Source organism: Neopelma chrysocephalum, unplaced genomic scaffold (assembly GCF_003984885.1).
Source record: "Neopelma chrysocephalum unplaced genomic scaffold, ASM398488v2 Primary Assembly neopelma1_24, whole genome shotgun sequence".
NCBI lineage: Eukaryota > Metazoa > Chordata > Aves > Passeriformes > Pipridae > Neopelma > Neopelma chrysocephalum.
In genome coordinates, this window is record NW_020897693.1 from 21,672,251 (window position 1) to 21,699,096 (window position 26,846).

At 41.1% G+C, this 26,846-nt stretch overlaps 3 protein-coding genes and 1 long non-coding RNA gene across 6 annotated transcripts in view; 3 read left to right on the plus strand and 1 right to left on the minus strand.

The window, feature by feature from the left end:
• Positions 1 to 4,134, plus strand: part of MAP3K9 (mitogen-activated protein kinase kinase kinase 9) — a 132,938-nt gene extending 128,804 nt beyond the window's left edge. Inside the window, exon 12 of the mRNA XM_027707596.1 lies at positions 4,061 to 4,134. The gene's annotated coding sequence lies outside the window, so the exon portion shown is untranslated. The remainder of the gene's footprint in view (positions 1 to 4,060) is intronic.
• Positions 2,792 to 4,694, minus strand: LOC113980472. Its single transcript, XR_003538145.1, has 3 exons — positions 4,577 to 4,694; positions 4,100 to 4,354; positions 2,792 to 3,741 (listed from the first exon to the last, which is right to left on the minus strand). It is a non-coding gene; the product is annotated as an uncharacterized LOC113980472 (long non-coding RNA).
• On the plus strand, positions 4,675 to 24,020 carry MED6 (mediator complex subunit 6). Of its 3 annotated transcripts, XM_027707635.1 has the most exons (9): positions 4,675 to 4,782; positions 10,987 to 11,146; positions 12,169 to 12,260; positions 14,477 to 14,559; positions 15,278 to 15,386; positions 15,771 to 15,886; positions 16,644 to 16,671; positions 21,408 to 21,478; positions 23,667 to 24,020. In XM_027707635.1, exons 1-8 carry the CDS (start codon positions 4,761 to 4,763, stop codon positions 21,464 to 21,466), a joined length of 669 nt encoding a protein of 222 aa, XP_027563436.1. In that variant the 5' UTR covers positions 4,675 to 4,760; the 3' UTR covers positions 21,467 to 21,478; positions 23,667 to 24,020. The 3 variants fall into 3 exon arrangements, with proteins under 3 accessions (XP_027563436.1, XP_027563423.1, XP_027563430.1); XM_027707622.1 differs by lacking the exons at positions 21,408 to 21,478; positions 23,667 to 24,020 and adding an exon at positions 17,246 to 18,532 and having other exon boundaries at positions 4,676 to 4,782; XM_027707629.1 differs by lacking the exons at positions 4,675 to 4,782; positions 21,408 to 21,478; positions 23,667 to 24,020 and adding exons at positions 4,894 to 5,014; positions 17,246 to 18,532.
• A 150-nt stretch (positions 24,021 to 24,170) lies between these two features.
• On the plus strand, positions 24,171 to 26,622 carry LOC113980393 (disintegrin and metalloproteinase domain-containing protein 20-like). The gene has a single exon (XM_027707612.1). It carries the CDS (start codon positions 24,186 to 24,188, stop codon positions 26,487 to 26,489), a length of 2,304 nt encoding a protein of 767 aa, XP_027563413.1. The 5' UTR covers positions 24,171 to 24,185; the 3' UTR covers positions 26,490 to 26,622.
• The last annotated feature ends 224 nt before the right edge of the window (positions 26,623 to 26,846 follow it).

The window sequence follows — 26,846 nt, forward strand, 5'->3', positions numbered from 1 at the left end:
CAAATGCTAAATCTGTAGTGCAGTTCAGAGATTGGGAATATTAGATTATTAGGCTTGTGCAATAAAGAGGGTGCATGGTGAGAAGATTGCTTTGCACTTCTCCCCCTCTCTGTCCTGGGCAAGCCTGGGCTGTCAGCAGACACTGTTTGCTCATTGGCAGTGAGTGGGGCCAGGGCTCTGCTCCAGGGCTCTGATCTGCCCTTCGGAAACCGGGAGGAAATAAAACATTGGTTGACTCCCAATCCAACAAACAAATACAGACAAGTAGAGCTGTATCAGATGGAGGCCATACTCCAAGGTTGTCTGACAGCTCGATTTGCCTCTTGCTGGACACTGGCCTGTGTCTGACCTGTGCAGCTCTTGGGACATGGGGCAGCTTCTGTTTCTCCTACCAGTCCCCTCTGGATTATCCAACACCTGCAGATTGTAGTTCCTGCATCCTTCTTTGTCATGGGCTTTTGTGCTGTTAATGCCAATGCAGCAGCAGAGTTGCTAAGGTCAGAGATGTCTGCAGAGACACAAAAGTCAGCATCTGGAGTTTCAGTGTGGTTTTAATACGTGATCATATGCAGGATGACATAGCTCGTGCTTCTTTGCTTGGAAGCTCATTTCCCCTCCTGCCTGCAGTTGTTAGCAGCCATGTGGCATCCTGACATTTCATCTTTATTAACTTCTTGACAGATAGCCTTTAGGGGTTTATTGGGAGATTAATTGTTTTCAGGAAGCTTTTAGACTGTTAGCAGGGTTTCATCTTTTCTTTCTCCATCCCTTCAAACAGGAGACTGTAATAAAGCAATAATGTAGTAGTTATAAATATATATAATATCTTAGATATTATATATAATATATATAAAAATTATATATATTAGTTATTATATAAATACTATATAATAAAGCAAAATAAAGTAATAAAAAACAATTAGATGTTTTAAAATTATCTGAGGATGCCAGGAGCATCACTCTTTTCAGTGTCTCCCAGCTTTTCTACTCTTTGCAGCCCAGAGCCAAGAGCAATGAGGGGGGATCCAGTTTCGAGAAGAGCACCAGCTGCAGCCATCATTGCAGCCACTTTAGTTAGATCTTCCCAGTGGCATTTTTCCAGGAGAAAAAAAGAACTTACAAGCCTGGCTATTTTTTTTTTAGTCAATGCATGTGATTAGCAGTATTTATAAAAAATGTGCAGAAAACAGCATCTCAGGAAAAGGAAAAGTACACGCAGATGCACTGAGCGAAAGGAGAAATTAACAGACTTTGAAGTCAGCAAAAGTGCCTGATTAAGGATTTAAAAACCAGAATTTTGGAATTTCGCTGTGCTATGGGTTTCTAAAGCACAATTCAATGATGGCTTTTGAGGCCTACTGGAAGCTGTTCTGTAATGCCATCTGAAGACACTGGTCTCATGATTGTTTTCTGGGTGGAAAGAAAGAAGCTTCACCAGCAAAAATGTTAAAACAGAATGTGGGGGATGAACTCATGGTAGCCCACTCAAACATTCCCTTTCCCTCCCTTCCAATTTTGTGATTTCAGCATTTGCCCATAAGTTCCTGTCACTGGTTTGTTTATTTTTGATGTCTTTCCTTACAGGATAAGGATTTAAAAGAATATTTTCCCATTCCTATTTACTATAAAAAAACAGTAGCAAATTGCTAATTTCATAACTAATTCAAGCCCAGCAATTTTTTATTAGCATAGGAATTTAAATTTCCCTTGTGCTTCACTGCAGAACTAGATTTACTAGAACACAGAATGGGACTTGGAGCTTCTTAGTACTAATCTGTGAGTTCAGATGCAGGTTGGCAGAATACAAAGTGCTGTGATGATCTTCTTCAGCAGCCTGTAATATGTTTTGGAAACTGCCCAGAGTATAATGATAAGGATACACACACAATACTTTTCACTTGATGGCATATAGCTAGATTATTGTTCAGTCCCTGCAGACTGCTAGAGATGTGCACAGAGATGGTTTTCCATGCCTCTTTAGATGTAGCCTTCTCAATTTAGCTGTGTTTATTTGAGACTATAAAGGGACTCCTTGGTAGTCTTCCTGCTGTACCCATAATGTGGTTTGGAGCACACAAGATTACCAATCCTGCATCCACTGGAGATAACGAACATTGTAAATTACGGACAGTCTCTTCTGTTATATATACATGTGTAGAGGGGGGCACAGTAGAATGAGATTCCTTATTAACTCTGACCAGAGAAATACACAGAATAATTCCACTGGGGGAGGGTGATGCTAAATAACATCCAAATACTGAGCCATGAAAAGGTGTCAGTTTTTATCCAAGTATTATATGAATTCTTAAGTACACAAATGGAATGAATATGTCTAAGTATTCATTGCTTACGGTGCCTTTCTTTGACATCAAAAGCAGTGTGCATAAATTCCTCATTTTACCTGATAGCTTTCATTAGCTCTCCATCTGTAATCCACACCTCCTGCTGAGAAGGACAGAACCGCAATGCTCATTAGGACTCTCCCTTTAGAGGAAGTCGAGTGAAAAAGCCCTAGCCTTTTATGCTATAGCAGAAGGTGAAAATGTTACCAGATGAACAGTTCTTTCCAGCAGTGCTTTGGCTAGTCTCACCATGTAATTGAAAATTTATTGTAAGCCATCAAACCCCATTATTTCCCATCCAGAAATCTTTACTTTTCATCCCCTCACTCATGCAAAGACATACTTGCTCTGGAGAGGTGCAGAGTCAGCAGGAAAGATGGACAATATGAATAATTAAAATAGAGGTTGAGTTCCCATTTGCTACTGAAGAGAAATGGTTTGCACAAAAATAGAATGAGACAGGGCGTCAGAGATTCTCCAGAAGGGTGGCTGTTATGTCGGTTGGCATTTTTGCCCTTCAGGAGGATTGTTCATGACAGGGATATTAAAGTATTTGGTTTAGAATGGCAACCTATCATAGTATTATTTGGAAATGCTCTGGTGAGGATAACACCAGAGAGATGTGTTTGGCAAAGGTTCAAACTGCTGACAAGTAGCAGCTACCTAGTGCATGGGGATATGCAGTGTACATGCATGTGAATTACCCCATGGAAAAGTATATTTCACAGAATATTATCTCGGTAATGAAAATGAGCACTCAGGAATCATAAAATTGAAAAATTAAGGTTAGATTCAATTTTTACCGTATTTGTGCATTAAAGACTACCAAGTGTTGTGTTTTCATAGCTTTCTTCTGAATTCAGTGCTACAATTGAAAAGTGCTCTTCTGTTCAGTAGTTTTTTTCCACTGTTCAATCTTTTTTACTTATTTTTTGCACAATAAGCAAATAGTTTTTGAAGAGAAGATCATTTTTCTCAGAATACTTACCACCCCAGCCTCATATTTTTCCAGACATTATTACCTTTATTTTCATGAACCACTCAGAGCTAAGGAGCATGTCATCACCCCCCTTTTAGAGATACAGCCTTGAGGTACTGAGAGGTACCTTGAGGTACAAAAATCTTATTTTGGGTGATTAAAGTGTGAGAGATTTCAGAGAACTTAACTTCTCAGTGTGCAGAGACTTACAGAACAGACAAAGCATGACCATTACTGTATTTGCAACAAAGGCTTAGCACATCTATACCCCACATGTTAGGTTGAAAAAAAGTTCATTAATGTAGTGTAATGACTATTATCACTGGCATGACTAAAGTCTAGGTTTCCAAAGCAGCATTATTCTGCCTGATCTTGTCACTTTCTGTAGCCTTCACTTGGTACCTTCACATCTTTCATCACCTGAAACACACAAAGCAAGAGTTCTGCAGGCAGCTCTCCTTCACAGAAAATAAGCCTAGAATATTTGCAAGTCAGATAGTGACTCTAACATATTGAATGAGACAGGAAACCTTGGGGGTGGAGAGGCAGGGGGAAGAATATGGGGGTTTGCAACATAACGTTTGTCTCCTAATGCATTGGTATGAAGGGACTGAATAAAGAGCAAATAAGCAGCATCAGCTCTGGTTTGGTCTAACTTTTTGATTGCTCTCATACAATAATAATATCCCTTTCCTGTACTTTATACACACTAAAGTACTTGTGTACTTTATTCACACAGATCTCTAGCAGAAGGGAAAGAAATTCCATCACTAATTACCATTATGTGCCATTAGCGAGCTGATAACCTCCAGACTCACTTAGACCCTGCTGCTGCCAGCAAAGGAAGGGCTGATCTCGGCAGCCTCTGCAAAGGCTCAGGCAAGAAGAGTGCCTGGAGCTACGCTAGCATGACACAAGGGTATTGGACACTGTGTACAGCAGATTAGTAGATTGTAGTTGTCAATCTAAATAAAAAGCTCATTAATCTTTAGTGCATGTATATTCTTCCACCCACCAAATGTTGTTCTTCACCCTATAAATGACCAATGGTATCCCTTAAGAGCCAAAATGCCAAGGACCAAACCTCAGGACAGGAACCATGCAGTATTCTGATAGTGTGATCTCAAACATCCCATATTCCCACATGGCAAACTAAATCAGAGATACCCCAGCCAGCTCAACCAGGATGACTGTGATGCTGAGCAGCAAACCTGCAGCCCGCATCTCTTTTACTTTGAAAGTGACCTGCAACTACCAGAGAGTCAAGATCAGGTGAAAACGACTGCTCTTCAAGCGGGTGCTTCCCTGTCCAGCAACTCGGCCTCGGGATCAGGAACCTTCTCCCACCACGCCCCCCTGTCCCGCCGGCGCCGCCTCCCCGCTTCAAAGCCGCTTCCTGCGCGTCGCCCCGCCCCGGCGCGGAAGTGCGCGGCGCGGCCATGGCGGCTGTGGACATCCGAGGTAGGCCCGGGCCGGGGGCGGGCGCTCGGGGCTCGCTCCCCGCGGCTCCGGGGGGCCCTGCCCGCCGCCCTGCGCCGAGCTCCGCCCGCGGGCGGGGAGCGCACTCCGCGAGGCACAGCGGGGTCCCTTCGTGGGGCAGAGCGCGGCGGGGCGACTTGAGGAAGGGGTCGGTGTGATGATGTGACGGTCCTTGGAAACTGTGCACAAGTAGCGTTGCTAATGCATCCGTGCGATGAGATGAAAAGCTGCCCAAAAAAACAGTTTTCTGGGATATGCAGCAGGCTAGGAGGGTGTGCTGAGGGCCACCTGGGCAAAACAAGCCTCCCTCTGGTAGGCTCTGCCTTTACAGGTGGGATAAGAAGGTCCTGGGGTGAGATGGTGACATAAGGGAATAGCTAAAAAAAGAGAGTTTCAGCTCTGAAGTGTGGAGGAAAGTAGGAAACGCGGGCATGTGTGTAGGACTTGCATGAGACCAGAGGAGGGAGTGAGGCTGGTAATCTTAAAAGCATTTCAGGTGGATGTTAGGAAGACCAGAAAGCAAGCTGAAGTAACAGAGAACAAGAAACATTTGCGTGAGAATTCAGGGTTATGAGGAAAAAGAGATAATGTTTTGATGAAGGGGTGATATTTGAATAAAGTATTAAAGGTTTATGTTGTAATCAAAATATAAGTTACATTACTGTGAAGAATTTGAACTTTGAGAGAGGAATTGGGGGTTGAGAAGGCAAGAGAAAGGAAATTATTTTTCTTCATAAGGGTGACTTAATGGAATCACATCAGAAGCCTGTGTGGTGGAGTCTCAGTGATCAAGAGCAGATATTTAGGGAAAGCTTGTGAAGAGTCAATTTTGATAATGCCACAGAGGTTTTCTCCTTTTTTCTTTAAATTCTTAATGATATATGTAGTCCTTGTGTGTTTTTCTGACTGCCTTATTCGAGATTACAGGAAGGAATTGTTTGGACATTTAATGGAGGAGCACTGTGTTAAGTTATTAGCTGGTGCGAGGATCTTTTGTCTTAATCCAGATAATTTACGCCCCCTCAGAGTCTTTTATCTGACATGATTTAATATATTAAGTAGATTTTGAGCCATACTTCTGTTTTTAAGCTGTCTGCTGTGGGTTAACCCTCGCTGGATGGCAGGTGCCCACCAAAGGCACTCTATCACTCTCGTCCTCAAAGGACAGAGGAGAGAAAATAAAATGAAAGGCTTGTGGGTCGAGAGCAGGACAGGGAGAGATCACTCACCTGTCATGAGTTACTGTCATGGGCATAACTGACTCAGTGTGGGAAAATTAATTGATCAGATTAATTAAATCAAATCAGAGGAGGATAATGAGAAATAAAACAAAATCTTCCCTCTACCCTCCCTTCTTCCTGGGCTTAACTTTACTCTCAAATTCTCTACCTCCTCTCCCCTGAGCAGCAAAGGGGATGGGAAATGGGGTTGTGATCAGTTCAGACATGCTGTCACTGCTGCTCCATCCTCCTCAGTGGGAGGACTCCTCACACTCTTCCCCTGTTCCATTGTGGTGTCCCTCCTATGGAGGACTGTCCTCCATGAACTTCTCCACTGTTGTTGTCACGAAACGGGTTCTTTCACCCATTGTGCAAGAAGCCCATCCAGACACAGAGTTGAGGCATTTGATTTGTTGCTCTTAAAACCTGTACGAGCCTATACTCCTTAGAACGAGGCTTCTTTATTGGTGTTAAATTCAGATTGACAGTCTCTAAGCAGCCTTCAATAGTGCATGCAGGGTGACATTTTCAGGTTCCTCTCAAGTCTGGTTCATGGTAAACAGATGTGAGCTTTCCATGCCTTTTCCTGTGAGATGTATAGCTGTACAGAGTTCTCCAAAAAAGTTAATGTCCATTTAGCTCAACAACAATGGAAGAGGACATTCTAGGTATAGAAACTTGTGAGTCAGTTTAGTCCAACTGGACACTCCATGAGCGTCAAGAATGGCAGTAAAGCTCTTTTTCCCATTGCTCCAATAATCAGTATCATAACTTTACTTAGCAGGCCCTTACAGCTAGTTATTACTGATTATATGGCTCTGCTGTCAATCAGAAATCTATTGTTTCATTCCCTGCTTGTACTGGAACTAGGAGACCTGCTGGGGATGCCCTGGTATTTTTCCCCATCCCCTTCCCTCATTGTCAAAAATTCTCTAGCATCATAACATTTACATCCTCTGGTTGACCCTTCCTGCCTACAAAGAGCGCATTGCTTCAGGCCAAAGGTGGGAGCTCTTTCAGAGCCCAACCCCCCTGCCTGTTGCTTTCCTTTCACTGTCTGTAATACAGTTCTCTTTTCTTTCACAACTGAAAGGTATTCCATATAGCCTTCATAACTCCCCAGTTAGGGTTATCAGTCAGCGCGACAGTTTACAAAAGGTGGTACATTCCAGTAAAACAGATTTAAGCCTAGCCACTTTGGTTATATATTTGAAAAATGAATGGGGTCAGGTAAGGCTGAAGCTGATAATAATATTCCCTGAATTCAAGAAGAAGGGTTAGGAATTAAAGTAGGATGCTGGATGATCAATGGATCTACCTATAAAAAGGCGTCCCAGTTTTCCGTGCATCATACATCAAAACCAGCGGTGAAAAATCCAAAATGTTGCACCTCTGAAAAATGGAATTGTTGGTATAATTTTACCTTATGCCTTTGGGCCCACCATAATGTGGGCATAGCATTTAAATTCAAAGTAGATATTGCTGACACTAAAACAATTGTATTTTTGGCAATCAGAGAGGCTGAGAAAATTTTATCTCCACAAATTTTTGGAATTGGACCATGTGTGATCTAAAATACAAGTCAGCAATGAATTTTGTTTAATCCATTTTGGTCTCTTAAGTTGGTGGAATTAATAATGGAGATTAATATTCTGCACTTAAACCAACCTGTTTACAGTTTTTAAGTACTTCCTATGCAGGATGAGTAGCTTGGTTACACGAGTGATCCTTCACTTTTCCAAAATGACCAAGACCTTTGCAGCCCCCAGGGCTGGGTCAGGATGGACATCGCCCCCCAAGGGACTGAAGCAACTGTCCGTTGTCACAGAGAGCATGGCCTCTGACCTGCCCTGTCCTCTGGGCCAGCTTTGGGAGGTGGACAGGATCTGGCAGCTCTGCAGGGCCTGGCAACTCATGGGGCTGCTTGGCATGGCTTGTATTGCACTTGGCATTGGGAGAAATGTGAACAAGACGCTCCAGTGTGGGTCCTCCATAGGGTCACAAGTCCTGCCAGCAAACCTGCTCCAGTGATGGCTTCCCATGAGGTTGCAGCCTCTTTTGGGCATCTGCCTGCTCTGGTGTGGGATCCTCTAGGGGCTGCGGGTGGATCTCTGCTCCACTGTGGTTCTCCATGGGCTCCATGGGAACAGCCTGCTTCACCATTGTCTGCACCATGGGCTGCAGGGGAATCTCTGTTCTGGTACCTGGAGCATCTCCTGCTCATCTTTCTTCACTGACTGCAGAGTTGTTACTCTCTCCTTTCTCCAGCTGAAATGGCTGTTGTGCAACTTTTTTCCCTTTTCTTAAATACATTATTGCAGAGGTGGAACTGACATTGCTGATGGGCTTGGCCTTGACCAGTGACAGGTCTGTCTTTGAGCCAACTGGCATTGACTCTGTGGGACATAGGAGAAGCTTCTGGCAGCTTCTCACAGAAACCACCCCTGTAGCAGCCCCACTACACTAAAACCTGGTCATGCAAACCCAATACCCTATCAGGCTATTTTACTGTTCTCTTGGTTTGTCAAAGCCTAGTGTTGGGCTATCCAGCCATCAAGGCCAGGAACAAGCCATTGTGTGAATTACTCTTCTTTTTTGCTGTGGTTTGCTGGCTTGTCTCCCAAATTGTCTTGAAATTCATGACAGATTGGCAATATTGTCACAAGCACTTTACTTTTGCATCTGTGATGCAAATTCCGCAAGAAATGCTTTGAACAAGATGTCCTATTTTTGAAAGGAACGGGGAAGCAGGAACACCATCCTTTCTTTCTCATACCCAAAATAAACAGTACTCCTTTCAGTATAACAGGCATGTCAAGTTCGAGGTTGGTTTTATTCTTCCTCTGTTTTTCCAAGAATAGTTTAAGAGAACAATCTTGCTAGTTATAAAGGCAGTTGTAAATACTGGCACTAAGCATCTATGGATAATTGAGCCTTAGAGTCCAACTCTATATTCCATTTTATGATACATGTATCAGTCTGTATACAGCATTATAGCTATATATAGAGAGAGATCTAAAGCTTGCCTGACTTTCCGCAGAGAAATGCAGTTATTATTAGCATACAAACAAGAAAAGTTTGTATTTGAAATATAATGTGAGAATTTATTATGACAATAATGCAAGCAGCTCGTATTTTGTGTGTTTTTTTGAAAGGAAAGCTTTTTTGGTTTTGAAAGGCATTTGGAAGAATTAGCGTTACCATGACTTAAGTGCTTAATAATGGATCTTAGTGCTGTGTTACTGAGATTTCCATCTTTATAGTGAGGAGAGAGAATAGTGTGTGTGAAATAACATGAATGCCTCTAGACCTCCCTCTTCCCACCCAAAAAGAGTTAGGCTGGCAATTCCGAGATTAACAAGGTTTATGTGTAGCTATTTACGCTGCATTTGTCCTGATTAACTGAGCAGGTAGTGTTAGTTAATTAACTGTTCCTCAGAGAAACTGCTAATAGTGTATTAACTGACATTTTTGGGACTGATCCTTGAGCATGCTGAGTTGTCACAGAATTGCACAGAAGTAAAATATTCTTAGTGGAATGATAAGTGGGAGTTCTGTGTAAGTATATAATGTGTGAACTTTAGGGAGTGGTTTCTGTGCAGAGGGAATTTCAGTTCTTCAGTCAGTCTTCAGTGACTTCTCATCACTTACATTTTTTTAAATCTAAACAATGCATGTCTTTTCCTGCTTTCATGTGTCTTGGAAGTTCTATTTGCTGCTTCTGCGATTTAAAATGGATGAGTTTGAATGTGTTTTTTAAGGTGCCTCCTGGATCTCCAATGTTAGCAGATTTGTTGACAGTGAAACTGATTGTTACGCTGGGGTTTTTTTGGTCTGCTTGAGGAATATGATTTTGCTGCAGTGTGATAATAAAATCCAGGGACATTAATGCAAATTTCCCTAAATCTATAGGAATTTAGCTGGCATGTAATGGCTTGTAGGTTATTGAATATGTTTCATTTAAAAAGCTTGCTTTTTATTGTTAATTGTTAATGTTCTGTATTTTTATTTCTGTAATGTCCACTGACTTGTGGAATAAATAATTTTCTGCAGGCAAATTGGCAGATTAATTATATAGCCAGGAATAGAATCTCTTGTTCGAGACTATTGGGAAACATCTGCCCAAAGATAGCATCTTTGTATCTGCTGTTGGTTTTGGGGGTCAGTTTTCTTTTTTTGTGTAATAACAATCTCTGAAACATCATGTTGATATATATTTTAGTAACAGAACATATGAGAAATATTACTAGTAGCACTATTTTGTTTCACTCAGTAGTTTACAGGTTGGCTTTAGCAATAGAAAACTCTTGGTTTAATCTGTAGAGTTCTACCTGTTTTTCAGTATCATAGTTTACAGCTTGGAAACTATTTTTGTAATAAATAAATGGTTTTAAACATGATCAGGTTCATATTTAGTGTGGACTGTATCGTTTCCACTCCACTTTCACCTCCATAACTGATTCTAACTTAGTTTAGTAAATTCAACTTACTTACCAGACTTAGCTTTCAAAAGGAACTATGCTTTGTATTGACTTTCTACTCAGCTAATGCTGTGTTCAGAAAGTAAACTTGTATATAATACTGCTGAGTAGGTGTAGTATGATAGTATTATATGCAGTGTCAGAGCCAATTAAGTCCCAGCAGCACAGAGCACATACATGTGCACCCAGACCCTGCTCACATTCTTGAGACACAAAGGTATATCAGCAGCTAGTGGTCAAGGAAAGAAAAGTGCAGTTATAAAAAGAGACTGTTTCTTTTGTGTACCTCCAAGAGAACTGCAGCAGGTTAAAGGTTATCAATTATTATTTGAACTCTGTGAAATACTTTTAATTATAACTGGTTTGTGTGAGGCTGCATTCCATCTCCTTTCTCTGCTATAATCATTAATTGGTGGCAATTTACTCTTGGATGTATTTGCATGTTTCTGACTGCTTTGGTACTCAGTGTAGATTTATCTTCCCAGACAACCTCTTAGGAATTTCCTGGGTTGACAGCTCCTGGATTCCAATATTAAACAATGGGAGTGTGTTGGACTATTTCTCAGAGAGAAGTAACCCATTCTATGACCGAACATGTAACAATGAAGTCGTCAAAATGCAGCGGATGACCTTGGACCATTTGAAGTAAGTTGTAATTTGCAACTGCTTCCTGTGCAGTGTCCCTTGTCCCTCTATCCAAAGACTTTGATGGTTGAATGGAAGGATGCTGGAAACCTCCTTCTGTTCTGTGCTTTTTAGTCCCACCACTAGTCAGGGAATCCAGCTATTTTTGTATTTAGATGTCTTCTACTTTCTCTTGTGCTATTTCAAGGAGGTGTTAAGCATGAAGTATTCTGTGTATCTTCTGAGATTCCAGTAAATCACCTTTTAGATATTTCTCTGAAATAGAAAAGCTGCCTTCTCTCATCCTTACAGCTCAACAGAACCTGAGTAATGGTAATGTAGTTAAATGTTTTTCTGTGGTGAATAGGGTTTATGTTAGGGGATACTTTGAGTTCATAAATAGTTTGTGTTTCCATATCCTGCTGGCTATGTGCCATAATCAGTACATAATTCCTCCGAATAGCTGGCTTTTTAGTATGGATAATAAGAGTAGTGAGTGTTGTAAATAAACTGATCACATCTGGTTGTGTAATGAGATTGCAGGATGTGCAAGTTAACTTTCTTTGCAGTTCCCCATCTGTTACGCTGAGCACAAGATTGAGAACTATTTAAAGACTCCACAATACGATAGGGAGTGTGCAAGCAGAGCTAAAAGTTCATTGGTAAAGTCACTTGTGCTTGGTTGTGGTTGCAGAGAGGCTTTTACACCAGCCATGCAGATGGTCGCATCATACACGGATTCTTAGTTGCTGTGTTTTAATGAAATCTCGATGATGATAGATTGTTATCTTTCTTGCCATTTATTTGTTGCTAATATGCTCCACTTAGATGTTGTGTCAGGTTTTTATAACTCTTTTTGTATATGCACCTAGGGCTTGATAGCTAACTCAGGAAATCTTATGCCTTTATTTACTGCACATTATATAGAAGAGCTTCCAAAGCATCAGAACTTCATCAGTTTACTGCTGGGCCCCTTGGTTGCTCTTCACATCCTACAGATTTTACTTTGAGGAAGATACTTATTCTGGTTGCATCTTTTTCAGCCAGATGGTTGGAGTGGAGTACATCCTTCTCCACGCTCAAGAGCCCATTCTCTTCATTATCCGAAAGCAGCAAAGGCAGTCTCCAACACAAGGTATGGTCACTCAGTTCTTCCCACTGTTGAGAAGTCTCATATGTTAGTTGTTTTTATCAGTTCCTAATTTGCGTCTAAGCACTTCTGTTTCCCCTTTTCTGTCTTTACCTTAAATCTTAACTGGAGGCTTTGTGATGGGGCAGGGGTACTTCTCCAGCAGTGACCTGCAGAGTGCCAGCAGCAGGGACTGCCATCTTGTGGTGAAATGGGAAGAGCAAATGAGAAAGTGTTGCCCCGTGGTACATTTTGCCACGGGAGATTGGTAATAGCATTCATTCCATGTCACATTTATTTGTTAGGCTATGCAAGAGTGTTGATTTCTTATCGTGATGGAATCTTGTGACAACAGCACCACTCCTTACAGGGTCACTGATGACCTTTTCAAGATTTTAATCCAATACCTTAGCTTTTTTTTCCCCGTCTGCATGCAACTGGCATAATTATTCCTTTTTAACCTTGAATTTGTCTGTGTTTGTGTGATTAATCAGATAAGTAGTCACATTTCAGTAGTTATTGGACTATCTTCTCTGTTTACTGCATGCTTATATAAAATAATTTAGGTTATTTCAGAGTAAGCTTTATAGAAAAGAAAGGCAAGGTTAGTGCTAGTTATTTTTTAATTTCTTTTTTTAGGGATTTAGGCTCTGCATATGCATTTTGGTCTTGTACGGGACTTTGCCTTGTCTTGCAATGCTGCTTATTTGCTTATATTAGGTAATGACCCCTTTATATTGCAGTTCCATGTTGAAAAAGAACATACATGATTGATTCTTTGGTAGATTTGAGTTATTTCCTTATTAAAGGTTTTGAATCCAGCTTCCAGAAGGTGAGTATGGAAATATCATGCAGCCCTTAATTTCTGGTTTTGACACCTTTTAGATCAAGATTGGATTTCCACAATATGTGTGTTCAGACTTATGCTGTAAGGCAAATGTATGTTTGGTGGAACTTAGCTGGGACTTGTTTGGTAACATCTTTTTCTCACTGTGACTGTACAGTTTGTGCTGGGTACCTTGATTGAGTCTCGTAGTTCCCTAGCTCAGATGTTACCCATGTGTTTCATTTTGTAATGGTACAAATATTAGTGTATTTAAGGCATGGGAATGGGGAGGGAAAACTAAAATTTAATGAGTTTACAGCTAGTGTAGGGTACTCAAATACAACTGGTGCAGACCTGTCTTATGACTTCTGTGTGTTTTTAAAAAAAGATGTATTTATATTTTAAAGTCTTTAAGACAAGTTTTTGCCTATTTGAAGTGATTTTAGAAAAATCTTCAGATCCAATAATTAGGGAGAGTAACCTGTCTAAGAAAGTAGGCTGCTCTGGTACAGAGCTCTGAGACAGTAAAGCTGCTGTTCTGTATCTTGCTCCACTTGTAAGAAAGTGCTGAGAATCTTTTTTTCTTTTGAAGATAAGTGGGTACTGGCTGTTCTATGCACCCAGCTGTCTTGGACTGTTATTTAGGCAGGTGTCCAAGCTTCATAAAATGCAAGTACTGGATGAATTGTTAATACAGATGGAGGAACTGCAACAAAGATGTGCACAGGTAAAGTCCTTAGGAATGCAAAGCTGACAGCATCGTTATTGTTGCTCAATTGAAGAATGTTTGGCAGATTTTTACAGAGGCAATTGTGATGTTTTTCTGCACTGCAGCTCTAATGAACAAGAATTTTGGATTGGTCAGTAGAGGTTCCAAATCTGATTTAGCAAATGCCTTTGGAAGGTAGTCTTTTTTTGGCAAAATATTATTAATTTAGAAAGGCATGCTCTGTGTGTGCTTAACACCATTTGGTCTGGGAAGTCTAGCTGAGAGGATTGTACGAGTTGGAGAAAGCTGAGTCCAGACGAATGAGATCTTACAGTGTTGTGGGTTTATACTGGTAGCCAAGGCAAGTAGAATTACTTCCAGTGCAGTTCACTTGACTCTACTGGTGTGGCTCTGAAAACCCCAACTCTTGTGAGGCCAGTCATTTGTTTGAAGTCTTAAAGCTGATTCTTTTCTATTTGTAAAACAGACTTCGGGTTTTTTTTTTCTTCTTATCAGTCTATGGCTAAGCTGCAAATAAAGCACCTTGAAGGAAAAGCTTAAGAAGAGAAAATTTTGTGATAAGATAAATATTGCAGTTTCTGCTATTACTACTGAAATTCAGCAATAAATACCCAGTCTTAAGCCAGAGCTTTAAATCGGTCCTGCCCTCTTTTTTCCTCTCCACAGTTATTCCATTGGCCGACTACTATATTATTGCTGGAGTGATTTATCAAGCACCTGACTTAGGGTCTGTCATTAACTCCAGAGTTGTAAGTGTTCTGTGCATTTGATGTGTACTGGTTTGTGTTTGTTTTTACTTTTGGTTTTTCTCCAGACTGTTTAAATCTTTCCTTCACTTTTTTGAGGAAAGATCATGTGTAGTAACAGTGCAATAACTTAAAACAAACTCCACTGGTTAATATTGTGTGCATCCCACATGAAAATAAAAGATCCTGTGACAGTGCAGTATTGCCCAAAAAGTGAGATATGTTGCTTAAGGATGAAAAATCAGAATAACTGAGGCTACACAATTGCTAAAACAGCATCAGGTTTGAATAATCAAAAGAAAAATTATTTGACAAATACATATGAAATAGTAACTAAATACATATTCAGTGAAGCTTGCTTTGAAATGTGAATGTTAATGTTAAGCTAATGTAATATATATATTTTTAAATGAGGCTTACATTTTTAAGCTGATGTGATGGTACTTCTTTTTAAATTGCATGCTTGGGTTTGTTTTGATTCCTTCTGTCTTGTAAACTACTACTTTTGCAAGTTTTTCTCTGCCAGTTTAGAAGAGCATTTCAGAAAATGCCTTGTGAGCACCTGTTAAATTATATTCTTGGTCTAAATCTAGATGTCCCAAGTTCCCTTCCCAGAATAAAAATGAATATAGAACACTAATTTTAAAAACTCTGCTTTCAAAAATTTATATTGTATTTTCTTCTTGAATTCTAACACTGCCATATGTTCCTGTCCTGAAAGCTCACTGCAGTGCACGGAATTCAGTCTGCTTTTGAAGAAGCTATGTCTTACTGTCGTTATCACCCGTCCAAGGGCTACTGGTGGCATTTTAAAGATCAAGAAGAAAGAGGTATGATTCCTAGTTGCTTCTGCATACTTTGGAAGAGGAAAGGTAATGTAAGGAAAAGCTTGAGGCAATGCATAGTGATGGTGTAGAGGTGAGGCAAAGTGACTAAAGGGTAAGTGAGAGCTCCCTATGTGAGGAAACGAATCTTGTTCTTCTGTGCTGGTGGGGATGAACATCAGGCATAGGGGGGACATGAAAATGGTGAGCTGAGTGTCAACAAAGTGAGCGACTGTTCAACCCACTGGAGGCCAGTGTACATTTTCATAAGTCAAACAAGTTTGTCAATTGGTAAGGTTAGAGGAGAGTCAAATACCAACTTGTCGTACAACAAAGAGCTGCTAAAAGAATTTTTAATACCTCTTTCTCTAATGTTTCTGTGACTTGCAGAGAAAGCTAAACCAAAAGCCAAGAAGAAAGAAGAACCAAGTTCCATTTTCCAAAGGCAACGGGTAGATGCTTTGCTTTTAGACCTAAGACAGAAGTTTCCACCCAGATTTGTTCAGGTATGACAATTAAAAGCCACAATATTACTGTAACTTACTTAGAAATTAAAAGACAGTCATAAGTACTTGAATTGTTGAAACTGAATAGGAATTTTGTGTATTTCTGCAATGGTAACATGGATTAGATAATAAATTTAAAATGGAAGGCTCTAATTGAAGTGCAGGATTCCCCTTTGTAATTGCAGGAGTCATTAAGACTTAGGCGAAACTATGAGGGTGAATTTTATTATACAAACTCCTTATCTAATAACAGAGGGTCTCAGCTATCAGGTTTTGCTGCTGCTTCCATTTTCGTTCTTTGTGAGCTCAATCAAGTCACCACAATATTTTGTTTTAGTTGCTCCATTGTTCTGAAGACTCATTAATTAGTGTGGAATTCTTGGCATTCTGTGAAGTTGTTGTGATTACCTCTGATTGTCTTTGGTAGCCATTTGTTCTACCAGGTGGTCTGCTTGGGAGCAAAGGAAATTATGTTTACAGCATCTCACAAAATCATTTGCTCCTCAGGTGTGGTAAAGACCAGCTAACTACATATTTTTGCTTTAGTGTTCTTCAGTTGTAAGAGGAAAAACTTGGCATTATGAAATGTTAATTGGATTTTGTTTGAAGTGTATTTAGTGATCCATTCTGCTCTCAGTTCATATGTGTAAGAGTGTATTGCCTGGATTTTATTCCAAAATGAATAGTTGGAAGGGTTAAAAATTATGATTTTGGTTCCCTTGATGTGTTGTTTTATTTTTTTTTTCTTCTCCTACAGCAAAAGCCCGGAGAAAAGCCTATCCCAGGTAAAACTCTAATATTTTCACAAGACATAAAAAATAACCTCTCTATATGGCAGTATTTTCCAGTTGCCATGTAAGCTCCTTGCTGCTGCTACTGAGGTAGTTTGGAATTCTGACATTGCCTAATTGTGCAAAATACTGGATAAGAGTTCTCTATGAGAGCCAGAATGAAAATGAAAAAAATGTGTATTCTATTCCTACCCTCGCTGTAAAACTGGATTACCTGAAGGTCCAAATGCAGGCAGTGGTCTTTGAAAGTAGGAGGAGGGTGAAAGGGTGAATGAGGAAACAGTTTAGTCAATCCAGCATCTTAGTAATTTTGCATGGTACTAGAAGCTCTAGAGAGCCTCTGAAGACGTTGAGTTGATCACAAGCAACCTCAAAACAGGAAATGGATGAACTCTCTTCAATCTATTCCACTTTTTCACACATAAGTATGAATTTACTCCCTGCTTATTCTTACACCTTTGAAATTAGTTTTGCCCCTTTGACAGCAACAATATTTTCTATGTACTCTAAACAATATTTTAGCAATAAAAATCAGAGGTTTGACTTTCTTTTGCTGTTACATCTTTAGTGGATCAAATCAAGAAGGAACCAGAACCAGCCCCTGAAACTGTCAAGCCAGAGGAAAAAGACACTGCAAAGAATGCTCAGCAGAGTGCTGCTGCTAAAGGACCACCTGAAAAACGAATGAGACTCCAGTGAAGGGAGAAGTTGTTGTACTTCTTGTTTCGTCATTACCTGAAAAACAGGAGATTCTTGCTCCCCTTTCTTTATATTTAAGCTCTTCCACTGAGGCTGACAATTCAGGAACTGAAGTCCCTGTAAGAGCTTTTTTCTGTAGAAACCTCTCATGCAGATGTTAATGTCAGAATGTGAGCTGCCTCAAAGAGGGTGTTTTCAGTCTTCATGTTTTTTTGAATATTGGCTTCTGAGCATGGTTTTTACATGGACATATTTAGCAGCCTCCTGAAAACTTTACAAACTCTTGCATCTTTTGTGCCTAAGTTTCTTATGTAAAAAGAAAACTTTTATATATATATATAAAAAATCAGAACTCTTGGCAAATAAAACTTCTGGCTGCTGGAATGCCTTTCCTAGATGCATACTTTGTTAACAGCAAATACACCATATGTGCTGGCAGCATTTTTTTTGCTTGGCTACTGGAATATATTTTGAGGAGGAAAAGTTCAGCTAAAGGATTTAGGCTGCCTGCTATAAATTGCTGTGCCTTTAGTATGCTTGGGATAAAGATAAAAGATTTGATAACTGGAGCCTCAAATCCGTGTAATTAGATGTCAGACTGCACTCGATCTCTAAATGTTCTTGGGCACTCATTTTACTTACAGGCTAAACTGATACTTTATTAAAAAGCTACTGTTCTGTGAGAGAGATTCGTAACAAAACAGGATAAAATTTCTTGCTATGGCACACTCAGTGAAGCTTTTTATATTTCTAATTTTTCACTGTAACTCAAATATATCAATTACATCTCTTCCTCTGTGCTCCTAGCACTTCCTTGCTCCTTGATTAGACATCATCCTTTTAGAACCTGAGGAGGTAGGGCAGTGGAAGAGAAACACCACTGACAGCTATATGCTTATTGAAGCATATTTATTGCACAAACCTTTTTTTTTTTTTAATTGAAATAATGGAGCAATCCTCAAAATAGCTTGCTTGCTTTCCGCAACTGTTACCTTCTTTCCTGTAGTAAACTGTAGTAAGCAAAAAAAAGGTTTGTACATAGGAACCAAAATGTAGATAGGAAGGAAGACTAAGATATGCTTAGATGGCTGTGCCAAATTTATTTTCAGGTTACAAGATACTCTTTTCCTGTTTCAGTAACTTAGCTACCCAGTCAGAGCTGTTTATTACTGAATGATAGAATGACCTGTCAGAACTATTTATTATTGAATGATAGAAAGACCCATGTCATTTTTGTCCTGTAATCCAAAGCTGTAATGTTAAAGATGTAGATAAACCAATAGCTGTTCTCTGCTGAAGCAGATACAGATCTGAAATTCATATATTGGTGTACTTAAGTGTGTATTAGGTTTGTTTCATACCTGGGTCAGGTTTGAACAGCTATTTCTCCAAATGTTGATGGAAGTAGATAATAAGCTAGTGTGAACTATTAGGTCAAGTGAAAATATAGAAAGCAGTTATTCTGGGATGCCTGAAACAAGACAGAGCTAATTATTCAACATTGAATCATGACAAGGTGGTGTGAATATCCTTAGACCAAAAGGGTGTTGGTTCCTTCTTTTATTAAAGAAATTCCTCTGAAAGCAAGTAGCTGAAGAAGCACCAAAGGCATCATCTCATCTACCCCAATGATGGAAAGGAGGGATCTCCAGAAATAAGACCTGAATGGTGAGGAACCTCAGGAGTCCAGAAATGAGACATGAATGGTAAGGAACCTCAGGAGTCCTTGCTGTTGATGTTCAGAATGAAGTCCTTGGAAATGTCCATTTGAGGAGCTGAGGAACCTGTATGTAATTTGGAAAAACTTAAGCAAGAAAGATAACTAGGCTGTATTGTAATGAAGATCTAGGATGTTAGGCTTTAGTTGTGGGGGGGGGGGTTGGTTCTTTTTATTGTTGTTGTTGTTTGTTTGTTTGTTTTAATGGAAAAAAATTATCTATTTGTATACCAAGGAAATATTTACCACTTCTAGCAGAAGAAAGGTATCTTTCTGAAGAGATGTACAGCTGTGGTAAAAAATGGATGGTAGAGCATAGTATGAGCAAAGTATTCTATCAGTCACTGGACTTTACCTGAAATAAAGTGTATTGTACAGCTCAATGTCTGAAAAAGAATTCCTCTAAAGTAGGGGGGTTTGAAGAAGGGCAATAAAATGAGTAGGAGAAAGTTTCTCCTATGATGGCACTGGGAGGACCAAGACTTCGGTTCCTTTGGAAAGAAAAGACAAATACCGAGTGTTTGTAAAACTGAGTAGTGAAGCAAGTAGGAAAGTAGAGAACTCTTGTTCCGTCTTGTAGTACAAGAATAGAGAGACAAGTTAGCGAAGCTGAATTGGAGTTACATTTAGACTGAATCATATTCCATGCTCAGAATTTGAGCCAATTCAGAGATAAGGGCGGAGCCTGAAGGGGCAGACTGTCCTCATCTCTGCATCTCTTAGCAGCCTTTTTGCTTTCTGCAGAAATATCTTGTATTGGCTGGTGTCAAAGGGCATTACGAAGAATGGACTTCTGGTCTAATCCCATCTGAGGTAAAGTGCTAGCATTTAAGTTATTGAGAGGACAGAAAATGGCTTCCATTCATGAAACAATGCATTTGAATGTGATAAGCCTCTTCTAGGGGAATGATCTTATTCTGAGAGAATTACATTATAAAGCAGTAAGAGATGTTACCAATGAGTGTGCCCATTTCTTAGCAGCTGTCCAGTGCTGAACATTTGCCATACAAGGGACTGAAATACCTTCTTATCCTGTTACTTGCTGACCAGATATTCTAAAATAATTTAATCAGTTAAGTGAACTGTGATATTAACTTACTGAAATGACATTATGTCAGATATTACTGTTAAACTCCAGGTAATTTACTGTCAAAAAGAAGTTAAGCAGCTATCTTGTAGTCAGTAATGTTTTTCAGTGCGTAAGAATCTAAGCCTTTTCTCTTTGGTATTTATAGGCTCTCTCTTGGTTTAGAGCCTGACTGCTGAGGTCCAAAGTCCTTCCAAAGACCTTCAGTATTTGTAAAGCTTATAGGTAAAAGGGAGATAAGCCAGCAGTTCTGAAATTTGCCCATGCTCCTTTTGCATAAAGGAGAGATTTGGTTGTACTGTCTCTACTTTTTGCTCTTAGATAATAACCATTCAGACTTCAAAAGGGCTTTTCTAAGTCACAGGGTAGCAGGAGCTAAAAATTACCTAGAACTCTAATAGAAACAATTCTTCTCATAGTCTGAAAGTACATATAAATGTGTGCATACCCATGAATGGTTATGCATGTATTGTATCTATGTGTGTATGTATATACATACATGTAGAAATCCACCCAGACTTGTAGGAAGAGGGTTAGTCTAGCTACCTCAATTTACTGTATAAAGCTAATGGTGTCTCAGGTGCAGCAGACATACTGTCATTTTCAACTTTTCACTAAGTAAGGTCTGACCAGCCTATGTGTTACTCTTGCCCATTTCTCTTTGCCACTCTGCCCCTATACTTCATATTTTAGTAGCCTTTTCCCAGCAAAAAAAGTTAGATGATATCTGGACAGTCAGTATGTGTTGTTTGCCAAAGCAAGCTGTACTTGGAGCAAGGCTAGGAGGGTATAGGCAATAGGAGGGACAAGCCAAAGGGGATAGAATAGCTTTGAGACGTGGAGGTTCCCTTTGAGGAAAATGGTGAAGATATATTATGCAGATAGACTGTGGTTTCACTGAAACAACAGATGGTTTCTGAACAAAAGCTGATGTGATATACTTTTTCAGGGTTGTTTTCATTATTTTTTTCAATAGCAAAGCAAATGATAACTAGGCATTTGAGGTTCAAGACAATTTTTCTTTTTTTTTCTTGTAGAGGAAGGTGAATTATTGATCCTGTAATCATGCACAGAACAAACAAATGGTCACTTATGTGACAAGTGTCCTTCCATAGCCTCACGTGGATCATAGATGGATGGGTGGTGAGGAGAAATTTTCCCAGTGGGATGAGTTACGATGTATTAGTGATTTCTCAGCAATCAGAAGGTTAAATTTCTTTCTAGCAGGACAGTGGATTTTAATCTGTGGTCCACAAGGCTCCTGGGGTTTTGTGACCTGTTCCTAAAGACTCAACAGAAGTGAGAAAAGTAAATTTCTCACTGGTAGGATTCAATTCCATAGGAGCTTGCACCTTCATTGGAAATTTTAGGGGGCTACAAGACTGAAAAAATTTGAAAAACACTCATGAGAAAGCCAATTACAGCTGCCAAAGAAATGTTTCTGCAGTTGAAGTAGCAAAGACTGCTGTGATATTTTTTCCCTGCTCTTCCGTAAGGCCAGTCATTTTTCTTCCCAACCTGTTCATTGTCATGCAACGGGAATCTTTCCCTCCCTGCCCTTTGATCTTTACCTGGTCCATACAGAAATGCAAGGGTCTGGTAAGCTGAACATAACAGTGTGATCACTATATAAAAATTACATAACCTCAGTGCTGAAGGGCTTGCTTAGGTGCTGAATGCAGTGTCACAAAGTTACATTGACAGTACCCCACAAGAATAATCTGCCATGAGTTCAACAGTGGAACTAGAGTATTTTCTAGTCCTAACTGTATATTAAAAGAGAAAGAAAGTAGTGGATAACTTCAGATCGGGGGGTCGTACAGGTGGCAAGGGATGTCTTTAGCAAATTGGCAGAGTGATTTAGTACAGCCTTTACTATAACTTAAGGAGTGATCACACAGGAGAAGTATGTATTTAAAAATAGCACTACAGACATTGCATACAGATTATATAACAGGATTTTTCTGTTATTGTAGTTTGAGTTAAATATATTTCAAAAGACATAATCTGATATAGTTCGCAGCCCTGGAATCCAAAACTAATAATTGAAAAATAGTGGATCATTTTTCAGCAACTAGCTGCACATAAAGACTTCACAAAAAAACCCTGTTCCTATAATTTTAAAACTAATAAGAAAATAAATCTAAGGTTAACACACATCATGGATTTGGATGTATATCTAGAAAGATCCTTCTAGATGGATCCTAATAGAAGCAGGCATCCTGTTTTCTTTAATCTGAGGTACTGTATTACAAAGTATATGCTACTAATGCTGGCCACACTTGCAAGGAGTGAGCAAGGTGCCAATTCACAGAATCTGAAGTTCCTTTGGACAGCTGTTGGTAACCTCCACAGCTATTGGTTAGGCCTGCCAGGTGCCCAGCTTAGAGTACCATCCCACTCAGGACCCTGGGGCATGAGGCAGTAGAAGGGGGGTCTGAACATTTTGCTAGCTGCTTCTTTCATTGCTCAGCCTCCTGAGGGGCAGTGCCTGTCTCAGATAGTTTGAAATGTTAAATGTCGCTGCCTGTCGCAGTGATGGTCAGCACATAGAAACTGGTGCTGAAAAGCAGGATTCCTGAGGTGGATATGGGGTGGTGGAAGGGTGCACCTCCCGCAGCTGAGGAAGATAATGGCCATAGCAGGTTGGACTTCATCCGAGCTGTGCTTTCAGTGCTGAAATGAAAGTTGTGAAGAATTCTCAAAAGGTAACAGCTGTGGCTATACTGAATCCCAGCAATATGTGCCAGAAAACCGGTGTGCAAAGCTGTGTTGCACAGGACATCCTGTCCTACCACAATCCAGATCACTGTGTTCTAGCTGTGTCTTGATGTCATCATGGCTAGGCTTCGTGAATGAAGATTTGGGAAGGGCTCTACCCACATTTGCTACAAGCTCACTGGTGGCTAAAAAGGCCAATGTGAGAGAGACTGGTCTGGTTGCAAAAGGCACAGCGGAAAGACTCCTGAGGTGGTATCAACAAGACACAGTTCTTTCTGTGTTGTCTTTTCTCCTCGAGAGTGATCCTGCGTGCGTTCTCAAAGGAAGCAGCAGCGTTATAGACAGTGTGTCTCCAGACCTCCCAATTGGAGGCCAGAGTAGACCAGTGATGATGATGTCTTGATGTAGCTGTATCCCAAAATGGGGATGGCAGCCAAGTGGTAGAGGTACCTGTAAGTATTCTCTTTCCAGTGCTGGGCAGGCACAAGCCTTTAGAAAGGCCATGATGTGGGAAAATGGCTGCTGCATCGGTTATGTCTGTAATTAAAGCATATTGTTGTAGGTATGTAGCATCTGTGGTGTAAATAGGCTTGAGGTTTTATATTTGATGCTATTAGTTTGCCTCTATATTACTGAATGTAGTGGAAGTGAATTACCCTTATTCTATCTTTTTTCTTGGAGGGGTGTGTATAGCTGTAAGTAGCTATAGTAAGGCACAAACTAAGAAAGGGTACCACAAGGAGTATTTCTATACTTTTTCATTTCAGACTCTAAACTTTTCCAGATATTCTTTTGAGCTGAAAATAGCCTGTTTCTTATGTCCACTCACAAATTATCATTTAATAGAAAGAGTGAAAAAAGCAAAAGCCATCCTTTGAGATTTTAAACCAGATTTTCCCGTTTGTGGCCTACCCAAGAATGATCTCCTTGCTCAACACAAACATCTGTGACAAGGAGTGCGAATCTGAGCTGGAGGCCTGTCTCTCTATGTCTGCTCAGAAGGAGAAGCACCCATTAATTTGAAATGAAGCTTATAAAAATATGGGAACGTGCTTGTGGAAGGCTAACTTACTCCTTCCTACCCACAAGAGCCTCTGTCCGTGCTGAAAGGGCAGGGTCGGTGGTCTGGAGGCAGGGACGTGCCCCCAGCCGCAGGTGCCGTTTCCCGTGGGGGCCGGGCCGGCACGGCGGCAGTTGGAGCCTCGGGGCGGTTCCTCCCGGGCTGGGCCCTCTCAGGTTCCATCCCCGGTCGGGGTGGGGGGCGGCCGGTGCCGGGCGGCAGCGATGGGGGCGCTGCCGGGGCTCCTGGTGCTGCTGCTGCTGGGGCTGGCGGGGTGCCCCGGTGCGCGAGGGGCCCGCCCCGCCGAGCCCCTGGCCGCGTGGGTGACTGTGCCGCGGCAACTGAGCCCGCGGGCCGGCAGCGACCCCCCGGCCGTGACATACTGGCTGAAGGTGGCGGGGCGGCCGCGGGTGCTGCGCCTGCAGCCCCGGCGGGGTCTGGTCTCCCGGCCCTTCACATTGGTCACCTATGGCAAGGACGGGGCCCGCCGGGAGGAGCACCCCTTCGTACGGGACAACTGCTTCTACCAGGGCGAGGTGCTGGGGAGCCCTGACTCCCTGGTGGCCCTCAGTGCCTGTGACAGGGGCCTCCATGGTGTGCTCTGGGTGGAGGATGATACCTTCCAGATCGAGCCCATCCCCAATGATCCAGCCTTTCGGCACATCCTCTACCGCATGGAGGAGGGCAACAACCCCATGGGCCCCACCTGTGGACTGACCCCTGAGATGCTGCAGCACCAAAAGGCTGTGCTGCCCTGGTTCAAGGCTCCAAAGGCAGAGGACGAGAACGAGGAACTGAAGGACTGGTGGACACACATCAGATATGTCAAGATAGTAGTGGTCGTGGACAACGTGCGGTTTGTGAAGTCAGGCAGGAATGAATCCGAAGTCTTGAGGCAAGTCATGGAAGTCATCAACATTGGGGACATTCTGTACAAACAGCTTTCTGTCCGGCTGTTTCTTATGGGATTGGAGATATGGACCGAAAGCAACTTAATAAATATTACTAGATCTCTCGGCAAGGTACTTAGTGACTTTAACAACTGGCGAAAGTCAAACCTGTCCCGAAGGATGCGCCATGATGTTGCTCACTTATTTGCATTTCAGAGCTTTGGAAGCTCCCTGGGATTGGCATATATAGGGACAGTGTGTGATAACCACTGGTCATCAGCTGTTGCTTCCTTCACTGAAAAAAAGTTGTCCACATTTTTTATCACATTTGTCCATGAGCTGGGCCATAATCTTGGGATGAGCCATGACAAACCAGGCTGTAAATGCAAACGAGATAAATGCATTATGTACGAAAGCAACGCTGACACTGATGCGTTCAGTGACTGCAGTTACAAATACTACTTTGACCTGCTTGTAAAAGGTGCCGACTGCCTTCGTCAACCACCACCACCAGGCGCTTTCTACACCTCAAAGCGTGAATACTGTGGGAATAAGATATTAGAAAGCAGAGAGCAATGTGACTGTGGTTCAGAATCAGCCTGCAGAAAGGATCCTTGTTGCCACCCGAACTGTACGCTTACTGTAGGTTCAGTCTGTGCATCTGGAAAATGCTGCAAGAACTGTAAGGTCCTTCCAGCAGGAACACTCTGCAGAGAAAGTACTGGCAGCTGTGACCTGCCAGAGTATTGCAATGGGATTTCCCCTCAGTGCCCACTGGATGTCTACCTACAAGATGGAACCCCTTGCAAAGATGGTGCTTATTGCTATCAAGGAAAATGTTCTTCCCACAGTAAACAGTGCCAGGATCTCTTTGGCAAACAAGCCAGGGCTGCTTCTTTAGATTGCTTCAAAGCAGTGAATACTCAAGGTGACCGGTTTGGGAATTGTGGTATTCATAACAATATCCGTTTTACAAAATGCAGTACTGAGAATATCTTATGTGGTAGGATTCAGTGTGAAAACATAGTCAAATTACCTCCCTTGCAGAACCATGTAACGCTAGTCCAAACTCCTGTTGGAGATAAAAATTGTTGGGGTCTTGACTATCACGTAGGGATGCCAGGAGCTGACATGGGAGCTGTGGAAGATGGCACACCATGTGGTAGCGATATGCTTTGTATCAACAGGACATGTATGAGTGTATCAGTGCTGAACTACGACTGTAACGTGACAAAGTGTCATGACAGAGGAGTGTGTAACAATCGTAAGAACTGTCACTGCGAGTATGGCTGGGCTCCTCCATATTGTGAATTGGAAGGATTTGGAGGTAGCATTGACAGTGGACCCCCTCCAGCCAGGAAGACTTCTCAGAGAGCAAAAGTAAGATTAATACTACTTACTTTTTTTTGTCTCTGTTTCCTTGGAGTAAACCTTACCATGCGTTATAGACAGGAAATAGTAGGATGGCTTAGGAGGATAAAGGCCCAATCCCACAGAATACTGCAGTTATTTCAAAGACTGAAAAAACCAGAAGTACCTAAAGAAGACTCACCTGATGGTAAGTCAAAATCTACTGAAGACCAACAAGCAAGAAGACCAATGCTCCTGGGGAAATCTCTCTTTAGCAAAGCCATCTGATAATATCATCAAAATAATTCAACACATTCTGAATAGCTCTAATTGCATATGATGCCATTAAATACAGAGTAAAAGTTATCTTTGTTTATTTTAAATTAATAAATGTAGGCATTAAGGCCTGCTGTTCTTTGTACGCTGAGCTCTTAAATTGACATAGTTAGGTAAACTGTAGGTAGAGTGTTTATGCTTCATATCAACAGTTTAAAAATGCAAACTTCTTAAATAGATAAATTATCTGTAGATAAATTATTTTCTTCAATTTACTCCTTCATCTAATGCTTTCTTTGATTCAGGGAGAGAGATGTTTGTGAACATCTTGCTTCTGTCATTCGTTAACAACTAAAGAGAAAATATTGT